Source organism: Mustela lutreola, chromosome 4 (genome assembly GCF_030435805.1).
Source record: "Mustela lutreola isolate mMusLut2 chromosome 4, mMusLut2.pri, whole genome shotgun sequence".
Classification (NCBI taxonomy): domain Eukaryota; kingdom Metazoa; phylum Chordata; class Mammalia; order Carnivora; family Mustelidae; genus Mustela; species Mustela lutreola.
The window spans coordinates 40,308,765-40,330,055 of NC_081293.1; the positions used below are offsets into that span (position 1 = coordinate 40,308,765).

Consider the following 21,291-nt stretch of genomic DNA (forward strand, 5'->3'; position numbering starts at 1 on the left):
TTTCTTTTTTTTTTTTTTAAGATTTATTTATTTATTTATTGAGAGAAAGAGAGAGCACGAGCAGGTTGAGGGGCAGAAGGACAAGCAGACTCCCTGCTGAGCAGGCTTTCCCCCACCGGCCCCATGCAGGACTCGATCCCAAGACTCTGGGACCATGACCTGAGTTGAAGGCAGGTGCTTAACTGACTGAGCCACCCAGGGACCCCAATATAACTGGTTTCTTTTAGGATCCTAGCTACTTTATTTTGGACATCTAAAATGTTATTCTGAGAAGAGAATCAGCCTCCCAGACTGAGAGACGTCTATGGCACCAAGCACAGTGACTGCGGTACATTGTGGGCTGGTGGCCATGGGCGTTGCATGACCTAGACATCCATATTTGCTTTGCCCACAACCCCCTCTGAGACTCATCAGCCTGGGTCTCTGGGCAAGAATCTGCCCTCAGGGCACTTCTCTTCCCATGCTATGTGTGTGTGTGTGGTGGGTGGGGGTAGGTTATGGGAGATAGATGGGGTGATAGCCAGTATCCTGGAAAGCCTCAAGGAGCCTTTCTTGTGGGCTAGTTCCCTTCCACAGATGGCAGGGCTAGGACAACAAGTGCTTCTCTCAGCCCTGCCCTTTGATGTCACGGAGAGGAACTGAGCAGCCTCCTGGCGTGGAGGCAGCTTCCTCCTTGTCTGTCACGTGGAGCTTGGCTCCTGTCCCTTGCAGCCTTGGGTCATACAGCGCTCGGTGCCTGTTCAGAGAGGAGCCAGGAGCATAGAGCCGGCATGGGCTTGGGGGCCAGCATGCTGAGAGCCCTCCTCCTCCTCCTGGGTAAGTAAGGAATGCAGAAATGGTGTGGGTGGGACTCTTCTGTGGCTGGGGTCCCTCAGTGAGTGGGAAACTGGGGGAGCATTAGCCCACTGGGGCTCAGTCCCTCAAGCACAGATGTGTCCCTTGAGATAGACAGCTTTTCTCATTTTGAGACAGGAAACAGTGAGCAACGATTTTTGTCTGTTTCATTCCAGCTGCAACTTACAGATGCTTCTGTGTCAGGGGAGAACAGGAAAGGGTCATGTGGTAGAAAGAGCTTTGGGCTTGGGACCTGGAAAAATCTGGCTTTAAATTGTGGCCTCATTGCTGACAAACTGCTGCAAACTTCTTGGACCCTCTCTCCGTTTCTGAACCAATAAGAGATAAGGGGGAGAATAATGCATGTCTTCTAGGATTGTTTGAAAATTAAGTTCAATTTAATTAGGTCAAACCAAAATAATTATATAAAATGAGAAAATGTAGGTGCTTCTCCAGAAGTATCCAGACTTTTAAAAGTCTTCTTTAATTCTGTACATCAAAAGAAGGAAGAAGGGGAAAAGGTGGAGACTGATAGAAAAGTAAGGCAGGATATAGAGGGAGAAATAGAAGACCAGAGAATCAGAGAGGGAAAATAGAGAGAGATAAAGATTGAGGCCCAGAATGATGGTTAGAATGATATGTGTAGACAGAGATAAACAGAGATTAATGAGCCACGTACTTTGCAAAATCTGCTTCAACATTAATTGATATTTCTTAAAAAGGCATCTGCACAAAGAGGCTGTTTCTCAGAACTTGCCCTGGGTCAAGACTCAAAGGCAGGCAGTCGATCTCCAGATCTAATCTTCTATCTGAGGAAGCAACAGCCTAGACCCGGGACATGGGCAGTGCTAATTCTCAGGGGCAGGACTCCTGCCTGAAGCCCACATCCAGCCCGGAGTGAACAAAGACCTTGGCTTTCTGGGAGTTAGCGTGGGAGGCAGAGAGCCTCGGCATATAGCAGTTTACATGTGGAAATGGCCATGTGTAATGAGTGGCAGTGGCCATGGGGGTAGTTAGAACCAGCAAGCAAAAAAGACGTGTGTGCAGGGCAGAAAACGCAAAGTGTGCTCGGCGACGTGACAGAGGTGGCAGGCATCTTAACCTGTTTCTGCTTTTGACCAGTGTAGATGTACAGACCAGTCTGTACATCTTCCTTCCCCACGTCTGTCCCGGGGGGTGGGTGTGGGGAAGGAAGTGAAATTTAAGAAATCCCCTGAAAAAAATGTGCCCATGATACAAGTAGGCAGTTTTCCGAAAAATTACGAACAAGCGATAAGCCTTGAAAATGCTCAAGGTCCCAGATAATAAAAGAAAGAGTAATGTAACATTTTTGAGTGCATTCGACCTGCTGCCTATTCCCTTAAACACATTAGCTCATTTGGTGCCTACAGCAACTTCATGAAATAGGTCCCACCATTATCCGCATTTTAAGGATAAAGTTTTAATTAGTTGGCTAAGGTATCACAGCCAGTTAGTGTTTTCAGATACGGTTGGCAGAAACAGTGGTGTTTCAGAGACTGTGTTTCCCTCTAAAGAAACGAATGTTAATCCTCTTAGCTCTTTACCAGCCCTGGGAGCTGGGGCACGTTGTCCATCCTGTCTGTGCTAAGTTTTCTCATCTGTAACTTGGGGATAATGACTGTACGAACCTCACAGGGCTGTTGAGAGAACTCAGTCTGCGGCCACATTTAAAGCACATGGCCGGGATCTAACAGGAGGTGGGCACTCACTATTTGGATGATTAGAACACTGATTGACCCAATCTTCTCAGGACATAATTGGATAACATGTAGCAAAGTGTAAGCTGTTCACAACCTTTTACCCAGAAATTTATCCTGATGAAGTAATAGGATAAAAATTCCCCTGAATATTTAATAGGATGTTATTTAGCACTGTTGACTCCAGTAGAAACCAGAAAACAAATGATTTTCAGTCAGAATCTGGCTAAATCAGTTTTTTTTTAAAGATTTTTATCTACTTACTTGATAGAGAGAGATCACAAGTAGGCAGAGAGGCAGGCAGAGAGAGAGGGGGAAGCAGGCTCCCCCGCTGAGCAGAGAGCCCAATGTGGGGCTCGATCCCAGGACCCTGAGATTATGACCTGAGCTGAAGGCAGAGGCTTAAACCACTGAGCCACCCAGGCGCCCTGGCTAAATCAGTTATAATCAAACTTTTCAAACGATATCCAAAATGTTTACATGAAAAACATTCTCAGAACTGACATGGATAAAGGGGAGGTGACAAACTTGTGGAGTTATAGGTACAGAATTACATTTTCCATATGTTTGCTTGCCTATCCAAAACTTGACTGGAAGGAAATACAGCAAGTCATGAAAAGTTTCCTTTTACCCTTTCTAGGAAATAGGATTATAAGGCATCTTTCGGTTTCTTTGTATTGACATTTTTCATAAGGATCATATATATTCTTAATACAAAATAAATTTCTATGCACCGCACCAAAAAGTAGCATGATAGCCTCTTTGAAAGTTGTAAGAATTAATTAAACTTTTCTTTACAAACTGGTAGAAGCGACCTGGGGGATTATCTAGTGATACCTACTAACACAGGGCAGGGGACCAGGCCAGTCACCCCAGGGCATATGTGAGAGCTGTGCATGAGGGCTTTTGGGGACATGGGAGGAAGAGGGACATCTCTCCCTAGTGACTCCCATGACATCCTGGCTTGCATGAGCCTCTATTTCCCACAACACAGAGTAGTTGGACAGTTTTGAGAAAGTCAGTTTTCCAATATTCTAAAACTATTTTAAGACTGACATCAATGTAGGGCTCCTGGGTTGCTCAGTCGTTAAGTTTCTGCCTTCAACTTGGGTCATGATCCCAGGGTCCTGGGGTCGAGTCCCACATCGGGCTCCCTGCTCCATGGGAAGCCTGCTTCTCCCTCTCCCACTCCCCCTGCCTGTGTTCCCTCTCTCACTGTCTCCCTCTGTCAAATAAATAAATAAAATCTTAAAAAAGAAAAAAAACTGACATCAATGTAACAAACATGGACCCAACACCTTGAATTAATACATTTTTAAAATTTGGCTGGTTTTTTAGACAGATTTGTAAGTAGATAGATAAATCAACATATCCATCAAAGAAAGAGAATGTCAGAAATGGAGTTAATGCCCTTGGGGCTCCCCTCCCCTGTTTTGTTTCCTCTCTTCTCCGAAAGATACAGCACCCCTGCTTTGACTGAGCTTCCTTCCTGTGTTGCTTTCTAGGGGTTCAACATGTGACACGAATGTCACTACAGCACACTCAACACGCTGCCTTAGCTCCCCGCGCTGATCACATAGATCAATGGTATTCGTTTCAACTGTCCTAAATAGGTCTGTTGAAACACTACATCATAATTTAGTTGTACCTTCTGGTAACTGAGAGAATTTAGGTTGTTTCTTACTTGTTGAGTGTTTGTTGATGCTGTAATGAAACTTCTCAATCTCATCTTTTAGAAGCCATGTGCGGCTGTTTTCTGGGAGACAATCTTGAAGACGTCACAAGTCACGGGTATGGACAATTCTCCCCTCATTGGATATTGCCAAATTGCTCTCCATTAGCAAGATCCGGACCTTTCTGTCCCCCTACAGGTTTAGTAATACTCAGTAGTGTCAGACTTCTCATTTTTTGCCAATCAGAGTTGTAAAATATTATCTCCAAGTTTTTAGGTTGCACGTTCCTGATGACTAGTGAGATTAACTATTTTCCCTTTCTTTATCAGACAGCCAGGTGTCTTTTTCTGTACATTTCCTGTGGTCCAATTGGTCCTTTATATATATTTTTCTGGATATTAATTACTTGGCTCTGTCATGTGTTGTCAATATCCTATCTATGTATGTTGTTTATCTTTTATCTTTGTGGTATCCTTTGCTCTGCAGAAGTCTGTAAATGGGATACAATGACATTTATTATTCTTTGACTTTTGCTGTGTCTGGTTTTTCTCCCTTGTCTAAGAAACTTTTTTCTTTTTTTAATTAAAGTGGTTGCATTTTCCATGATTGCACCTTTAATTTATTTGGAATTTATATTTGTGTATGGCCTAAACAAAGGATCTAATTTTAGGTTTTTTCTATATGAAACCTCAATGATCTTAATATCATTTATTTCACAATCTTTCCTTTCTCCCCTGCTTTGCAGTGTTGCTTCTATTTTATACCCATTTAATGCATATTTGAACTATTAATGGGATTCCTATTCTGTGCCAGTATTTGTGTCTCTCTGTGTTGAGTCATGTCACACTACTGTATTCACTGTAGCTTGTGAATCTTGGTAACTTGTATGTAAGATACTTTCTCCTCCTCTCTCTTCTTTTTCCTTACTTCTTCTCCTCCCCCTCGCCCTTCCCCTCCCCCTGCCCCCTCCCCTTCCTTTTCCCTTTTCCTTCCCTCTCCCCTTCCTCCCCCTTCCCCTACCTCCTCCCTCTCCTCCTCCTCCTCCTCCTTCTTCTTCCTCTTCTTCTTCTACTCCTCCTCCCTCTTCTTTTGCTTTGACTTAAAACTCATCTTGGCTCTTACTACACCTTCTCTCTCGTGTGTAGATCATTTTCCTTGAAAGCATCATCAAAGCCCACTTCCTGAGAGCTGATTCTGAGTATGGTGTCTCGCCCAGCACTCCTACGTAGATCTCATTTGTTTCTGATAAACCAGCCACAAAGCAGATGTTCTTCTCATGCCCATTTCACAGATGAAGAAACTGAGGCCCGGAATGATAAAGTAACTTATCAGAGGTCACATAGCTGGTGAGTGGAAATGCTGGATTCAAATGCAAACAGTTTGATGCTGAAAAGCTGTACTTGGAGCTCCAATACCAAACTGCCGCCCAGCTGAGAATAGAAAGTAGTGTCATCATGGAAAACTGACATGACTTTTGAAACTGTTCTCTCAATCTTTTATTTCAAGATAGTTTCAAACTTAAAGAAAAATTGCAAGAAAAATAATACAAAGAACACCTGTATGATTTGCTGATTTCTTAATCAGATTCCATCATTTGCATTATCTTACGTTACCTCTCTGGAGAAATATGTTTATACCAAACAAATGAGGATATAAATATATATAGTTCTATATAGTAAGAGAGAGATGTCTTTTTTTTCAGAGCCATTTGAGAGTAAGTTATATCTATCATGTTGTTTTTTTAACCCTAAATACATTAGTGTGTATTTCTTAAAAATGGAGACAATCTCTTGTATAACCACAGCACAGTTGGCAACATCAGGAAAGTTAGCATTGTCAAAATACTTTCACATAATCTATCGCAGTTCAGTATTTTCACTGGACCCACCAATGCCCTTTGCAGCTTCACTGTCCTGAACAAAGGAGACAGTGGAGGGGCCGATGTGGCATTTGGTAACCTTGTTTCTTTGACCTTCTTTACCTGAAACATCTCCTCAGCCTTTGTCTTTTATGACATTGGTGTTTTAGAAGCTTCCATCTTTTTTTTTTCCCCTTTTTTTCTTTTTTTTTTTTTTTTTAATTTATTTGACAGAGAAAGAGAGAGAGAGAGAGGTCACAAATAGGCAGAGAGGCAGGCAAAGAGAGGGGGAAGCAGGCTCTCTGCTCAGCAGGGAGAATTTGATCCCAGGACCCTGAGATCATGACCTGAGCTGAAGGCAGAGGATTTAACCCACTGAGCCACTCCGGCACCCCATCTCCTTTTCTTTCATAGAACGTTCCACATTTTGGAGTTTGCCTGATATTCTAGTGATTCCAGTTATCCTTTCTGTACTAAACAACGTATAACCGTTCTTGGTTCCTTCTAAGGGCTTCACGTTTGGAAGCAGAAGATACCTGTCTAAGAAAGGCTCATGTTCTCTTGACATAATGATGAAAGACTTATAGCTGATTTGTTGTGCCAGAGTTTTCACTTCTGAGAGACCACCAAGGAGCCAAGTACTGATGCAATCACACGAGGGTTTATTTGACAATCTTAACTTGCGCCCAAGTATAACCGACACAGCAGAGTAGGAACTTGGACCCTGAGCTTAGTTAAGGCAGGGGTATTTATGGGTTCCTGTTACTAAAGCAGGATGGGGTTTCCTGGAACCAAAACAGGGTGGGGGTTCCTAAAGCAGGGTGAGGGAAAGTTCAGCCCTTGGGCACAGGGGTCTGAGACGGCTGCCAGAGCTAAGATGGCTGTACTTATGCTAAGGCTAAATCTGAGGTGTGATGGCCTTGTTTTTTCTCGGCCTCCACAGATTGTGGGTTACGGTTGTCACAATTTTAAATAAATATTTGCACTTAACTACCAACCGATCAATATTGCTGAATTTTGCTAAAATATTGCTCTAAGAATAGCTATTGAAAATATCTGGTGAGATATCTAGGCATTTTATTAGAGGTTTGTACCTTCCTTTTTAAAAGGCTGCCAGATAAAATATTCCTATGGACTCTTAATTCCAACCAAAATGTCAGCCATCTGTCTCCGTTTTAATTCTGTTGGAAAGGACTCGCTGAAATCTATGTATTATTATAATCATGATAATAAAAGAAATACAATATCACTTTAATTATGTTCCAGTGCCTAAAACATCCTTCACTGAAAGAGCCAGAGTTATTGAAGAGAACAGAGGCTTCCCGCCACCTCCCCCCCCCCACCCCCTTAATTTATAATGAAAAGATGGCAGAGGCTGGGGTAAAGAGAATTAAATTCGTTTTTATCTTACAAGTCAAAGTCATCACTTTATTCCTTGGCTCTTAGTCCCTGAGATCTTTGTAAAAATCTTTCCTGACAGCTTTTCCCCTGTTTCAGATTCCTGCCAAGACAATGGTTCACAATCAGACAGTGAGTGGATTCCAGGAAGAAAGAATTCTTGACATGTTAGTTTTCTTTTGCCATGCAACAATTTATCACAAATGTAACAAAAGAAAACAATACAACAGGGTCACTGGGAAAATCAGTGGAACATAAAGGAAAAAGGGAGGACCCTGGGAAGGTGAGGAGAAATGCCCTGGTCAAGCCAGCATTCTCTTCATGACTTTTGCCAGTTTTCTAATTGGTTTGCTTGGTTTTTCCTTTACTATTGAATTTTAAGAGTTCTTAATATATTCTGAATATAAGTCCTTTGTCAAAGATGTGATCTGAAAATATTTTCTCCCAGTCTCTATCTGGTCTTTTCATCCCCCTCATAGGATTTTTCATAGAACAAAAGTACTTAATTTTAATTAAGTCTAGTTTACTGATTTTTTTTTCTTTTATGGATCATGCTTTTGATAGCACATCTGAAACATTTTCACTACTCATGCCCTAGGTCTCCAAGATTTTATCTAATGTTTTCTCCTACTCCTCTGCCATCTTGCTCCTTCCTTAATCTTATGTTTTCTCCTAAAAGTTGTCAATCAAAAAAAAAAACCAAAAAACAAACAAACAAAAAAAACCGGAACTAAAACAAAAACAAAAATCATTGATTGGGGGCCTCCAATGTGTAATTCAGGAACACAAAAGATTTAACAACACAACACAAATAGTGCACCTCCCCTCCCCTCTAGGGAACAGAAGTCAAGGGTTTCTAAAGACAAAGAGAATGCTTGAATGTTGTTTACAAAGAATTTTGATTGGTGTTAGCAACAGAAAAGTAATCTTGATTGAATATAATTTGTTGCTAAGACTATCTTAATTAAGCCTTTGCTTAACTTCTCTTAACAAGTCATAGGTGTTCTGGCTGAGTCTTTTGAAATATTTGCAGTTTGACCTAGTTCAGAAGTTCATGGGTCTGTCCAGTGAGGGTGTGCATAAGGTCCATCTCCTTAATGACCTCTTTGTTCCCTTTTAAATAACCCCATTTCTATTTTACCTTTCACCAAGTTGTACAGTTTTATCTTTTACATTTGATTCTGTAATCCACTTGGAGTTCATTTGTGAATTTAGCTCAGCATACTTTATTGTTGTTGTTGTTGCTGCTTATAGATATCTAATCACTCCAGCACCACTGCTGGAAAAAACTATTCTTCCTCTATTGAATTGTTTTTGCTCTGTTGTCCAGAATCGATTGATCATTCTTGTATGGACTATTTCTGGGTCATCTTTTCTTTTCCATTGGTCTGTTCCTCGGCCAATACCAAGCAGTTTTGATTTCTGTAAGTATGTAAATTTCAAGATGTTAGAATGTTCCCTCCTACTTTATTCTTCATTTTCTAAAAAAAAAAAAAAAAAAAAAAAAAAAAAAAAGGTTTTTAGCAATTCTATTTCCTTTATCTTTCCATGTAAATTTTAGAATAATCTTATCTACATCAATAAAAAAATCTTGCAAGGATTTTGATGGGAATTACATTAAATCTAGAGATCAGTTTGGGGTGATTTGACATCTTTATTAGCTGAGTTTTCCGTGAACTTGGTTTGTATCTCCATTTATTAAGATTCTTTTTTATTTCTCTCATCACCATTGTGGAATTTTTAATATGTGAAATCTGTACATGTATTATTAGGTTTATATCTAAGTATTTTTTGTGGGGGTGATAATAAATTGTATTTAAATTTCTCTTTCTATGTGTAACTATTAGTATATAGAAGTATAAGGGATTTATGTATGTCAATCTTCTATTCTGCCACCTTAATGAATTCACTTACTAATTTTAGGAATTATTTTTTAGATTCCTTGGGATTTTCTATGTGGACCATGAACTGCAAATGGTTGTATTTTCCCCTTTCTGAATGGTATGTTGTTTTAGTTTCCTTTTCTTGTCTTATTGGACTGGCAGGAGCTTCCAGTACTATGTTGAACAGGTAGGGCAATGGCAAGTAGCTTTGTCTTATTTTTGTTCTTCGTAGGAAAACACATTGTTTCTTATGATTAAGTGTGATGTTAGCTGTTGGATTTTTTGTAGATTCTTAATAAGTTGATGATGTTTCCCTCTTTTCCTAGTTTTCTGAGAATTTTGGTCATACGTGGGTTTAGAACCCTGCATCACTTGATATGATCATGTGATTTTATTCTTCTGTTATTTGTTAATGTGGTGGATTGCGGTGATGTATTTTTGAATATCAAATCAGACTTGCATCCTTGACTAGACTCCATTTGGTCATGATTTTATTTTTCTGAATTCTACTTGATAGCATTTGGTAAGAGTTTTTGAGTCTGTATTCATGATGAACACTGGTTTGTAGTTGTCCTTTTTTGCACCTTTTTTTCTCTGGTCCTAATGTCATGGTAATGTTGATTTCATAAAATGAATTAGGAAGCTTTCTCTTCTCTTCTATTGTCTGGATGGGATTTTGCATAATTGGTGTTAATTATTCTTTAAAAATTTGCTAGAATTCTCCCCTGAAACTGTCTGGGCCTGTGGACTTCTTTTTTGGGGTTTGTAGATTTTGAGTTCAGTTTCCTTAATAGTTATAGGGCTTCAAAATATTTCATATCAGATGAGTTGTGACAGTTAGTACTTTTTGAGGAATTGGCCCATTTTACCTAAGTCACCAGTTTTTCTTTTTCAAAGATTCATTTATTTATGTAAGAGAGATTGAAAGTGCACATATGGGGAGGAGGGGCAGATGGGGACGGAGAGGGAATCTCAAGCAGGCTCCTTACTGAGTGTGGAGCCCATGATGGGGTTCAATCTCAAGTCCCTGAGATCATGACCTGAGCTGAAACCAAGAGCTGGTTGCTTGACCAACTGTGTCACCCAGTTGTCCATAAGTCACCAGGTTTTTATGGCTAGGGTTATTCATAGTATTCCCTTATTACCCTTCTGATGTCTATAGGATCTGTAGTGATGTTCCTGTTTCACTTCCGATATTGGTGTCATCTCTCTTTTTTCCCTTGCCAGTCTCAATAGAGGTTTATCTGATTGATCTTTTCAAAGTATTGGATTTTTTATTTCTTTTTTATTAACCATTTAATAAAGGTTACAGGCTTTATTACAGGCTACAGGCTACAAATAAACCATTTTATTTTTTTTCTGTTTTCTGCTTCATTGATTTCTGCTATGGTCTTTATTATTTACTTCCTTCTGCATGTTCTGGCTTTATTTCGATGTTCTTCTGATTTCTTCAAGTGAGATATTAGATTATTGGTTTGAAGACTTCACCTCTTTCCTAATGTAAGCATTTAGTACTATAAATTGCCCTCTCAGCTATGTTAGCTATGCCCTACAAATATTGATATGTGTGTTTGCATTTTTATTTAGTTAATAAATATTTTCATTTCCCTTGAGACTTCCTCTTTGACACACAAATTTTGTGGAAATATCGTTAGTTTCCAAGTGTTTGGAAAATTTCTGGTTATCTTTCTATTGTTAATTTCTAGTTGAGCCCATTGTGATCTCACTTTGTATGAGTGAAATTATTTTAATTTTGTTGATGTTTGATGCAGAATGTAGTCTAGATACCTTGATATATCTTATAGAAGTGCTTGAAGAGAATGCATATTCTGCTGGTGTTGGGTCCTTTTGCTTGATAATATGGTTGAATTTTTTTCTATCATGGCTGATTTTCTGTCTAGTTTTATCAGTTGTTGAGAGAGGACTATTGAAGCCTTTAACTATAGTTGTGCATCTGTCTATTTTTCCTTTCAGTGTTATTGGTTTCTGCTTCACAGATTTTACAGCTGTGTTGTTTGTTTATAAGGATTTAGGATTACTGTGTCTGTTTGGTGGATTGGCTCTTTTATCATTATGTAATGTAATACAATGTCATGTAATATCTTTGGCCTTACCATTAATTTTCTGTGCTCAAAAATGTCTCTGATATAAATGTAGCCACTCCTCTTTCTTTTTGTTAATGTCTGCATGGATTTCTTTTTTTCATTCTTTTATTTTCTACATACCTATATCATATTTAGGGTGAGTTTCTTGTGGACAGCATATGGTTCAATAATTTTTTAAATAAGCTTTGCAAACCTGTTTTTTAATTAGCAGATATAGGCAATTTACACTTAATGTAGTTCTTGATATGTTGGAGCTTTCAGGCTGCCCCTTTATATTATGATTTCTCCTTGTTCTCTGTTTTTCATTTCTCTTTTTCCTACCTTCCTGTGTGTTACTGGAACATTCTTTATTAGAATTCCATTTGATTTGTCTGTAGTGTTTTTGAACATATTTCTTTTCATTGCCTTTTCAGTGGTTGCTTAAACACTGGAATGGTAGGTATTCCTACCATTGGACTAGTATAGTAGGTATTCCATGATATATGCATAATATATTATCATCTATTGTTATCAACATTTTAACAGTTCAAGTGAAAAGTGGAAATTGTGTCTCTATGTCCCTTTCCTCTCTTAAATATTTCCTCTACATATATTGGGAACTACTTTAGACATGTTATTTCTTAGCCTAAACAGTCAAACAGAATTTAGAAATCTTAGAGGAGAAGAAAGTCTGTTTTGTTGACTTATATTTTTATGAGCTGTGACAGCCACACTTTGACCACAGGCTACAGGCTGCTTCCAGTGGGGCCCCCAAGGTCCTCAGCCAGTCTGCCTTCTTCTCTCCATCTTTCAGGATCTTCTTATGTTTGTTTGTTTGTTTTTGTCTAATATCTAGGTTTTAAGCTAAATTTGGTGAGAAGAATAGGGAAAGGTTAGCCTGTTCTATCTTTCCAGAAATGGAGGTCTGAGACGAGTTTTTAAGAACCTGATGGGTGGGTGGTTTGGAGGAAGATCTTTGGGGAGGGGACTCGGGGCTCCTTAATGTCTCTCAGACACACAGCACTGATCCTGGGGGATCCTGAAGGAAGGACAGTGTGGTGACCTCCACAAAACACCTGCTGGGAATTTCCAGTGGTCCTTGAACACTTTCCATAGCTCAGCAGAGTTTTTCACTCACTTCCACGTTAACCACTTGTGCTTCCTCTTTAAAGTCACTGTAAGCATCTCTGTCACATCTATACCCTCATTTATCCTCCAGAATTGCCTGAACTGCTCCTTTTATTAAATTTGATTCCATTAAATAACAGGCTAATGGTTCTCAGTGAGATGAACGGGCTTGCTCTCTCCTGCTCATCTGAACAAAACAGATGAGCAGCTGGGGAATTTCTGCCTGGAACCCGCCTGCACCCCCTCAGAAACCTACGCAAACCTTTGGGTCGTGTTGTCTAGGAGTTGCTGCCCAGGGGAAGAGGTGAAGGGCCTGGAGCTGGGCTCTTGGGCCACCCTACGATACTGGGACACATAGACATGGGAGCTTTTGCTTTCGGTAAGTGAATATTGATTTTTATCAGGCTCTGTTGTGACACAGATTCAAGCCCTGATCTGAAGGAGTTGACAGCCTATAGGAAGGACAGTTGTAATGTGGTGTCTTAGGTACTGAGATAAAGGAAAATGGAGGGAAACAGAGAAAAAGCTCCTGATCCAAGCTTGGGTGTCCAGGAGGTCTTCTTGGAGGAGGAGTCTTATTGAGTGAGAGTTAATTGCGCCCCCGTGTGGCTAAAATCCTTTAACAGTTTTCCATGGCTACCAGAATAGACCAAAGTGTTTAGGGTGTCCGCAGAACAGCCCCATCACATGCACCACCCCGTGTTTCTGCTGTCCAGGCCCATGGAATAGCTGTCAAGTTCCTGTCCAGCTGTGAAGGCTTCTCCTCACATATAGTCTGCTCTGTATGGGTTTCATGCTTTTCCTTCCCAGGATCCTGGGAGATACTCTCTCACAGAACTCCTCACAATCCTAACAGTATACCTGTCTTCATGGGTGCCTTTTTGGGATCTTGTTCCCCCTCTGGGCTGTCACTTCTGTTGGTGCAAGGATCTGGTCTTGCCAGGTCACCGCCCAGCAAATGGCCAGTAACAACACTTGTCCGTGGGTTGATTAGTGCCTAGAGTACAACCCCAGCTTCCAGGAGCTAGTCTGCAGGAACTCTGTGCAGAAACAAATCTGGGTGGAATGGGAAAGAAGGAGTTCTAAGAAGAGAGGACAGCCCCTGCCAAAGCCCAGGCAGGAGGTAGGCTGGCTCAGAGGGGAGTACGGAGTGAGGCTGACAAGTGAGCATGGGCCAGGGGAGGAGGAGGGCTTGGTGAGTCACCAGGAGGAAGGGAGGCCTTCTCCTGAAGGGCATTTGCCACAGCTTTGCAGGAAGATCTTGCCAGCTGTAGTGTAGCACTTGGGATGGCTGGAGGCAAACCTTCTGGGAGAGAGCAGACAGGCAGGGTCTGTCCAGGGCCACACCAGCAGGGTCTGCTGGTTTGCAGGCCCCATTGCACACCTCATACTCGCTTCCCCATTGGAAGTAGCTTGTGGCCTGAGGTCAGAGGCTGTGGCTGAGGTATTGGTGTCTGTCATAGCTTGTGGCTGGCCCATGCGCAGCCCCACAGAAGACAATGTTGGATGGGGTTGACCCAGGGAAGGCTCTGGAGATATTCAGAGAGGGTCCCTAAGCTGACCTCAGGGCACTAAGAACAGAGATCCTCCCAAGCTGCCGGGGAGTCCTTATTAAGCCACACGTGACACAGGGAGAAACTGTGGTCCACTTGGAGCCACTGTCCAGCCCAGATTCCAGTGTGAAACCCTTTCCTGGAGCCAGGCTGACCCAGGTTCCAACCCCAGGACTCCCCTATTCAGCGGTGTGACCCCGAGATGACCCCTCACCTGCTGGGGCTTTCTGGAGAGATGAGGGTCAAGGCCCCAGGAGAAAGGGCCCTGTCCCTACTCTGGGGGACACACATTCACACATATATTCAATGTGAAGATTTTCTTTCTTTCCAGTCTTGTTGTAAAAGATTTCCCAAGTTTAGGACCTGGGTCAGCATGCACTCGTAAAGGAGAGGGGCTTGCGTGTGTCCACCAGGCTGCTGAAAGTGACGGGGGTGGGGGGGTGTCCAGGGAGGAAGCCAGCCTTGTGGGGGCCTGGGATCTAGACAGCAAGAGGGGAACTGCTTTTATTTCCATGACCAACAGGCATTCCTTGGCAGAGGACCAGAAAAACTCACTTCTTTTCTCCACTTAGCAAGCTAGTTTGGGAAGCATACCTCAGTGCTGGCCAGAAGTCCAGGGGGGAAATTGAGGCATTGGGGAGAAGGCGGGGTGGGAAGGCTGACCGGGCCAGGCCCTGTCCTGAATCCCTCAGCATCCTGGCATTCCAAGAGGCCCAGGCCAGGACCCACTTCCGGCCCAACAGACCAGCCAGGCTTTGGGCCCTTAGGAGAGCTAAGCTTCCCCCTCAGAAAGATGACTCCTGGGGGGTGGACTGCAGGGCCCTGAGTGGCAAGTGGGCTGGGCCACGTGTGGACCGATCTCTAACTTTTAAATATTTAGACTATGGTATGCCCTACACTCTGCAGATGTCAGGAGCTGCCTTGACCAAGAAACACCCAGCACAGACTCTGGCGCACAGTAGGGCTCAGAGAAATTCGGTCCTGGTAGATGGAGGCAGGTAGAGTGGAGTCGCCAAGGCGCCAGGGGCTCTCGTGTTGGCTGGGTGTTGCTGTTTCCGCTGCAGTGTCAGGAGCTTTTCCCTGTGGGCCAGGCCAGCTGTTGTCCCACAGCCTCGCCCCCTGGGCACATGCTTGCCTCAGCTGGTCCCCGAGGACTGCAGAACGGAGCTTCTCCGAGGCTGAAGAGCACAGTATGAATATTGCATGAATAATAATAACCCCACCACTTAGCGGTTATGCAACGCTTTCCCCTTCCACAATACTTTACCATCATTAATTAGTTATTCTGCTCTGCTTCCAGCCGCCCCTGCTCTCTCTGCAAAGGCACTCTTGCAAACAGGCCTTCCCTGGGCTGAAGCCCCCGGATGGAGTGGGTGGGCTGTCCCCACACCTGGCCTCACACAGCCTTCTGGAGGTTTCTGTCAAGCTCTGTGACTTCTGCTGACGGGGAGGATAATCTTTCCCCCCTGAGCTCCTGCCCAGGGCTGCTTCCTGGCATGCTGTGCTCCCCACATCTCCCGTGGCCTCCAGGAAAGCTGAGGACACCATCTCAAGGGGATGGTTGAGGGCCTGTGGAGACTTTCCTCCTGCACCTCGGTCTGCACCTCCCACACACCTTCAGGGGATCGTCACAGCATTCTGTGTGCGGTAAGGAGGCTTCCTGTGGTCAGCCCTCTTGCGAGTCAGCTGTTGCTCAGGCTGCTGAGCTGCCAGTCTTGTCCTGTCCGGCCCTAGGCCACTGGCAGAACAGTGACAGACTGGAGATTCGGAAGCTCCGATTCTGAGTGTCAATTCTTTCTACCCACCATGGAGTCAGTCATATGAAGCACTCATGCCCCAATGAAGGCATTCAAAGAGGGACCAGCACCCTCCACAAGGTGTGTGTAGGGTTAACTGAGTGTCCCCATGGTGGATTCTCCAGTCCTGTCTTCCCGAGACACCACCACACACGCCACCAATGCAGCCTCATGCATCCCCTGGCTTCCAGCATCTCTCGCTTCCTCAAGGTTTCAGCAGCTCCCCTGCTAGTTGTGACAGGGTTTGATGTCACTTCCTGCTATCCAGCATGGGTCTGGGATACCTTGGGAGGGTCCTGCCCCTCTGGGACAGCTCCCCATTTCTGGAGTGCCCTTGGGTCTACCTTGGGCCAAAGCCGGCTCCCTGCCTCCAGCCCCTCCATTAGTCTGGAAATGTATCGATCAGTTTAGCTTCTGTAGCTGAGTGTTTTAATCCCAGTGTGTGAATCTTTAAGAATTAATTAGCAAAGATTGCTCAGGCAAAACAAAGTGGGCACAAGTTTTGGTACTGTCTGGTGACCCACCAGTATTATTTTCCTCTTAATTATGAGGTTATTTCTGGAAACTGGAGGCATTTTCCTGTGTGTTTGGGAGCCTTGGGTTAGCCTCTCTTTCTTCCTGGTGGCCTCTGGACTCTAGATCTTGCTCAGGGCAGCTGGGTCCTGGCTAACTGTCCCGTCCTCATCCTCTGGAAAACCCTGAAAGCCTCAGTTTACCAGTGCCCCCTTTGCTGCTGACTCAACGAGCTGCCTTTTTTATTCCCAGGCCCTTGCTCTTCCTCCGCCTCTTGGCCTTTGCTGGTGCCTCTTCCTCTGCTTGGACACCGGCCCTGCCTGGCCTATTGCTTAGTCTCCCACCTTCACTAGGTCCTACTTGTCCTTTTGTTTTTAATTTAAATAATTCTTACTCCAGGGGCCCTTCTCTGACTCCCTCAGACTGGGGGAGGCACCCCTCTGTCCTCCCGGATGGCTGATGGATGCACACTTCCAAGTACGACCGGGACTCTGTGCAAGGAATTCCCTGCTCAGTGGGGCAGGGTCAGACGTCAGGGCACATGACTGGCCAGGCCGGGGCAGCTGAGCTGGGTTTGCTGAGCAGGTGGTCTGACCTGGTGTGCCCTCTGGCTGTGGACAGAGGCCCCTCTGAGCCTTCTTTGTGCTGCTGTCCTTGCTCCTCAGTTTTCCTTTTACTGTCTATGTCTAGAACGTGCACGGCTCTAGCAGGTGCGGGTTCTGCCCCGGAGTCTAGGAGCTTTCCTGGGAAGGGGGAACACCACCACCCTGAGAGAGGAGCAGTGAGGCCTGTTTCCCTGGAGCAGGCCGCTGCAGTCTGGCTAATGAGACCAGAAGGTGCGCTGGAGCAAGAGCAGTTTTGGGAGCTTCCTGGGCTTGTGGACAGGGAGCCTGAGGTTTCTTCAAGTCACAGCCATGTCAGGGGAAGGCTTGAGACCCCAGCGCACATCCAGCAGTCCCTGGGAGTCAGAGTGCTCCGTCACCTAGGCCAGCCCAGGAGAGGACTGAAGAGGGATGCTTGCTGCACTGTGCTTGACCTGGGGAGACAGGGGACCAGGGGAGACAGAGGCATCCACAGCAGTGGCAGGCACGTGTATGCCATGGGTGTGCCACATGTGCTCTGCGGGTGTGCCATAAGAGTTTCCCGTCTCAGAGTACAAGAGCAATGGTTCCTTGTTTCTCTTTGGCTTCACTTTACCTCCTTCCTGAGCCTGCATTATCATTTAGTACTGGGTACTCAGTCTCATCACTTGAAGCCATTTCTGGATTCATGCTCAGTCGTTTTGGGGTCACTTCCCAGTTAGTTCCATGTTCCTCCCTTCCTGCTTCTCTCTGCATCTCACAGGAAGAGAAACTGAGTTCTAAGGAATCTCACCTCTCATCCTGGCCCTGGAGACAAGCTGCTTATTCTGAAGCATGTCCTTTGTGCCAGAGAATGACCTGCGGGACAGTGTACATGGAGCGGGGGCAGAGGTGTGACAAGGGTGAGCCTGAACAGACACAGAGAAAGGGGACTTTCAGAAGAGGTAGCCTTGTGCTAAGTCTTGAAGGACAAGTAAGAACTTTCCATGGGAACAAGGCAGGCGTTGCATCAGGTGGCGGAGTGCGCTGGGCAGAGGAGTGACGGGCTGCTTAGCCGGTGGGTCCTACTTGGGTTTATCAGCGGCTGTGCTGTGAGCAGCTTGTTCCCAGCCAGCATTCTCTGCTCTCCTCCCTGCCTCGCCAGCCTGATTTCCGGTGATGCTTTGTGAAGGACCTGCCACCCAAGTCCTCAGGACTCTTCTGACTGCAGATGACAGTGACTCTGCTCAGATCATATTAAACTAAAGAAAGTGTTTCCTTACTAAGGTGATTGTTAAGTCAAGAAGAGGTGTTTCAGGCATAGCTGGATTCAGGCGTTTAACATCTATCTTTAAGACTTGGTCTCGACTTGACCCTCTTCTGTGGGGGCTTCAGTCCCAGCAGGTTCTCTCTATCCTGTGGACCTTCCTCTGCCCACTGTTACCAATTCCAGAAGATACCCCTGTTTCTCCATATTTTCCTCAAAGTCTCAGAGCCGAGTCTTACTGGCCTGAATTGGATCACCTGCCCCACCTCTCAACCAATCACTACTGACAGGAAGCTGGAATATGCTAATTAATCAGGTGTTCCTGTATTCGCCCTGGAGTCAGCCTTGGGGAATCACATGGAGGTAGTTCCCTGAAGGAAAGCTAAAGGATTTCCCGGTCAGGGGAAGGGTGTGGACCACACAGCAAGTCTCCATCCTGCAGGCTCCCCTTGAGACTTCTACCTAGTGAAGACGGAGGTTTGCAGGAAGGTGCGGGACATCGTCCATGACGCTCTGATTTTTCCTTCTGTCTCCCTTGTCACTCCAAGAGCTCCTTGATGGGGGACAGGGGACTTGGGCTGCTCTCAGACTCCCTGTCCAGAGCGCATGGCAGGCACTTCCTGACAGCATTAAGAGAGGACGGATGCCTGTCTAGACGCTCGAAGCCCCTTCCTCTGGTTGGGAACATTAGAATCCATGAGATCTAAAGTTAGGAGCCACTCTGCAATATTTAAGTTCCAAGATGAAGATGAAGGGGCATCAGTTGGCAAACACTTAGGGCGGCTTCTCCTTATTTATAGTTCAGATACTTATAGAACGACATCTGAGGGCTCGTACGCCCACTACCCCACAACTGGAACCACATAGTCTGATTGTGCCCAAATAAGGGCGGTGAAGACTTCCAGCCCCCATACAGGGTGGGCCTGACAAGTGTTATGGGCAGCGCAATCGGTCTGGACATCAGGGATGGGTTCTCTGTGGATCAGGTTCCAACTGAGATGGGGCAAGGCCACGCTGTACCCTCAGCTCTGTCTCAGAGAGTAACCCCATTGCTGCCTTCCCCTGCAGGTTGTCCTTTCCTGTCCCAGGCAAGGGGACCCAGCCAGCCTCAAGGCCTCAGGACCATTTACTGTTGCAGGAGGCTCCTTTCTGTTTGGAAATCACTGGCAGAAGCAGGCGGGGCTCTAGGTGACCAGGGCAGGAGGGTCTGCAGAGAGGAGAGCTGGAGACTGGCTATTTCGGCAGGGAGGGGTGGAAGAGTATCCTTGGGCAGCAGAATGTTCAGAGGGGGCGTGAGGAGGAAGCAAGGACTCTAGACTCAGAACCATAAGTGCCTCTGTGCACCCGAGGAAAGGGTACCATCCCTTGACATGTATAGCCTCAGGTGTGTGACTTCGTGGGAGCTCCCGGGGGCACAGGAAGACTAGGAGGGCGGAGACTCATCTAAGAACAGGCCTCTGCTCTCTGTGCCAGGCAGCAACCAGGGCTGGGCTCTGAGGCCTCTCCTCCTGTCCCCAGTGCCTGGTTCAGGGTGGACGGCCTGAGGAGTGCTGATGGTCAAGTCAGATTTGGCCAGCGCTGTGCCTGTTATACTGCTTGGTGAACCAATCCACACAGTCCCTCCGTGCGCCCCAGGGAGACCAGCCTTGGTACAGTCAGCCCCCGCTAAGGCCCCCTGGACTCTCTCCTGGGTTGGAGAGTCTGTCCTCTGGATGCTCAGCTTCCTCCTCCTGTTTGCAAGAGAACCCAGAGAAATCCAGCAAAGAACATGCCCTGAGACTTCCTCCTGGGGCTCCCACAGGTCTAGATGCTGGAGGTCTCTGGCTGTGCCGCTAGGGCCATCCATCCTCCAGCTAGTTTGCAGAAGCAGGGGAAATGAGCACTGGGGCCTCGCAGGGGGTCTATGGCCCAGGAGGGACTACTCCAGTTCAAGACCCTGGCAGGAGGCGGGGCTGGGGTCGGCTGGGCTAGCGTGCTTATGATGGATCCTCACCCAGGGTCTTGTTAGAGCTCAGGGCAGAGATGCGGAGAGCAGGGGGAAGGCTGCAAGGAGGGAGTTCCCTCCCCAAGGAGGGGAAAGGCTGCCGCCGAGTGGCCATCTGGCTGGCTAGCAGGAATTACTGGGACCAATGTGTCCACCGCCTGTTTTGTCTGCCTGCAGCTAATTCAGTCCCTGACCTCGAACCCGGTAGGGGAGCCCTAAGCCCCAAGAGCCTGTTTGGGGACAGGGATTAGGGGCAGCCTCAGGGCTTGGGGCCAATACAAAATGGAACGTGGAGAGTGGTGTGTCAGTGCGCGGTGGGAGTGAGGAGTGACGGCTGAACTGAACTCCAGCCCTGGAGTCCCTGTCAGGGAAGGGCAGAAAGAAAGAGCCAAGCGTGGAGGACAGTGTCACTGGTGAGCCAGGCTGATGACGGAGGGAGGCTGGGCTGCCTGCTGAGTGCTGGGGCCCAGTGCTGTCAGGGAGGGCAGGACCTGGCTGGTTTTTGACACTTCAAATTCTTTCTCCTCTTTCCTTATGAGTCTTGCCATCAGAGGTCTGAGCTCCTGTGGCCCACCTCTGTGTGTCCCTGTGTGATCGAGTCTTTTTGTGTTTCTCTCTCTCTGGCTCTCTGACTTTTTCCATCTGCTTTTCCTGATCTGTGATCTTTCTCCTTTCCCCATTGAAGTTTCATCTCGTGCTCATATAAAGTTTTTACGCTGCATGCGTTACGTGGAGAGCGATGGTCACCAGTGGGAGACCCAGGAAAGAAATCTGTGTGTGAAGGGGATAGGGGACAGACTGTCCCTCTGTGTGCCTAGCCCTGCTTGCTGATTCTCTGACCTGCCCTGTCCCCTGCCTGCTGCCCAGTGATGGCAGACTGGGGCCAGACTGGTGTCCGGAAAGGAGCCAGGGTGAACAGGGGGCATATGAAACTCTCAATTTTGGGCATCCATCTGGAAGTCAGCTCCTAACCAAGCTACTCATAACAGCTCAGGCCAACCACATACAAAATAGAAGATTTTGTCCCATCCCTGGAGTGGTT

General features: G+C 45.7%; 1 protein-coding gene across 1 annotated transcript in view; it reads left to right on the forward strand.

Moving 5' to 3' along the window:
• Positions 1-690: 690 nt before the first annotated feature.
• Positions 691-21,291, forward strand: part of TMEM273 (transmembrane protein 273) — a 34,721-nt gene continuing 14,120 nt past the window's right edge. The window contains exon 1 of the mRNA XM_059169634.1: positions 691-816. Within this exon, the coding sequence (XP_059025617.1) occupies positions 771-816 (46 nt within the window). The 5' untranslated portion in view covers positions 691-770. The remainder of the gene's footprint in view (positions 817-21,291) is intronic.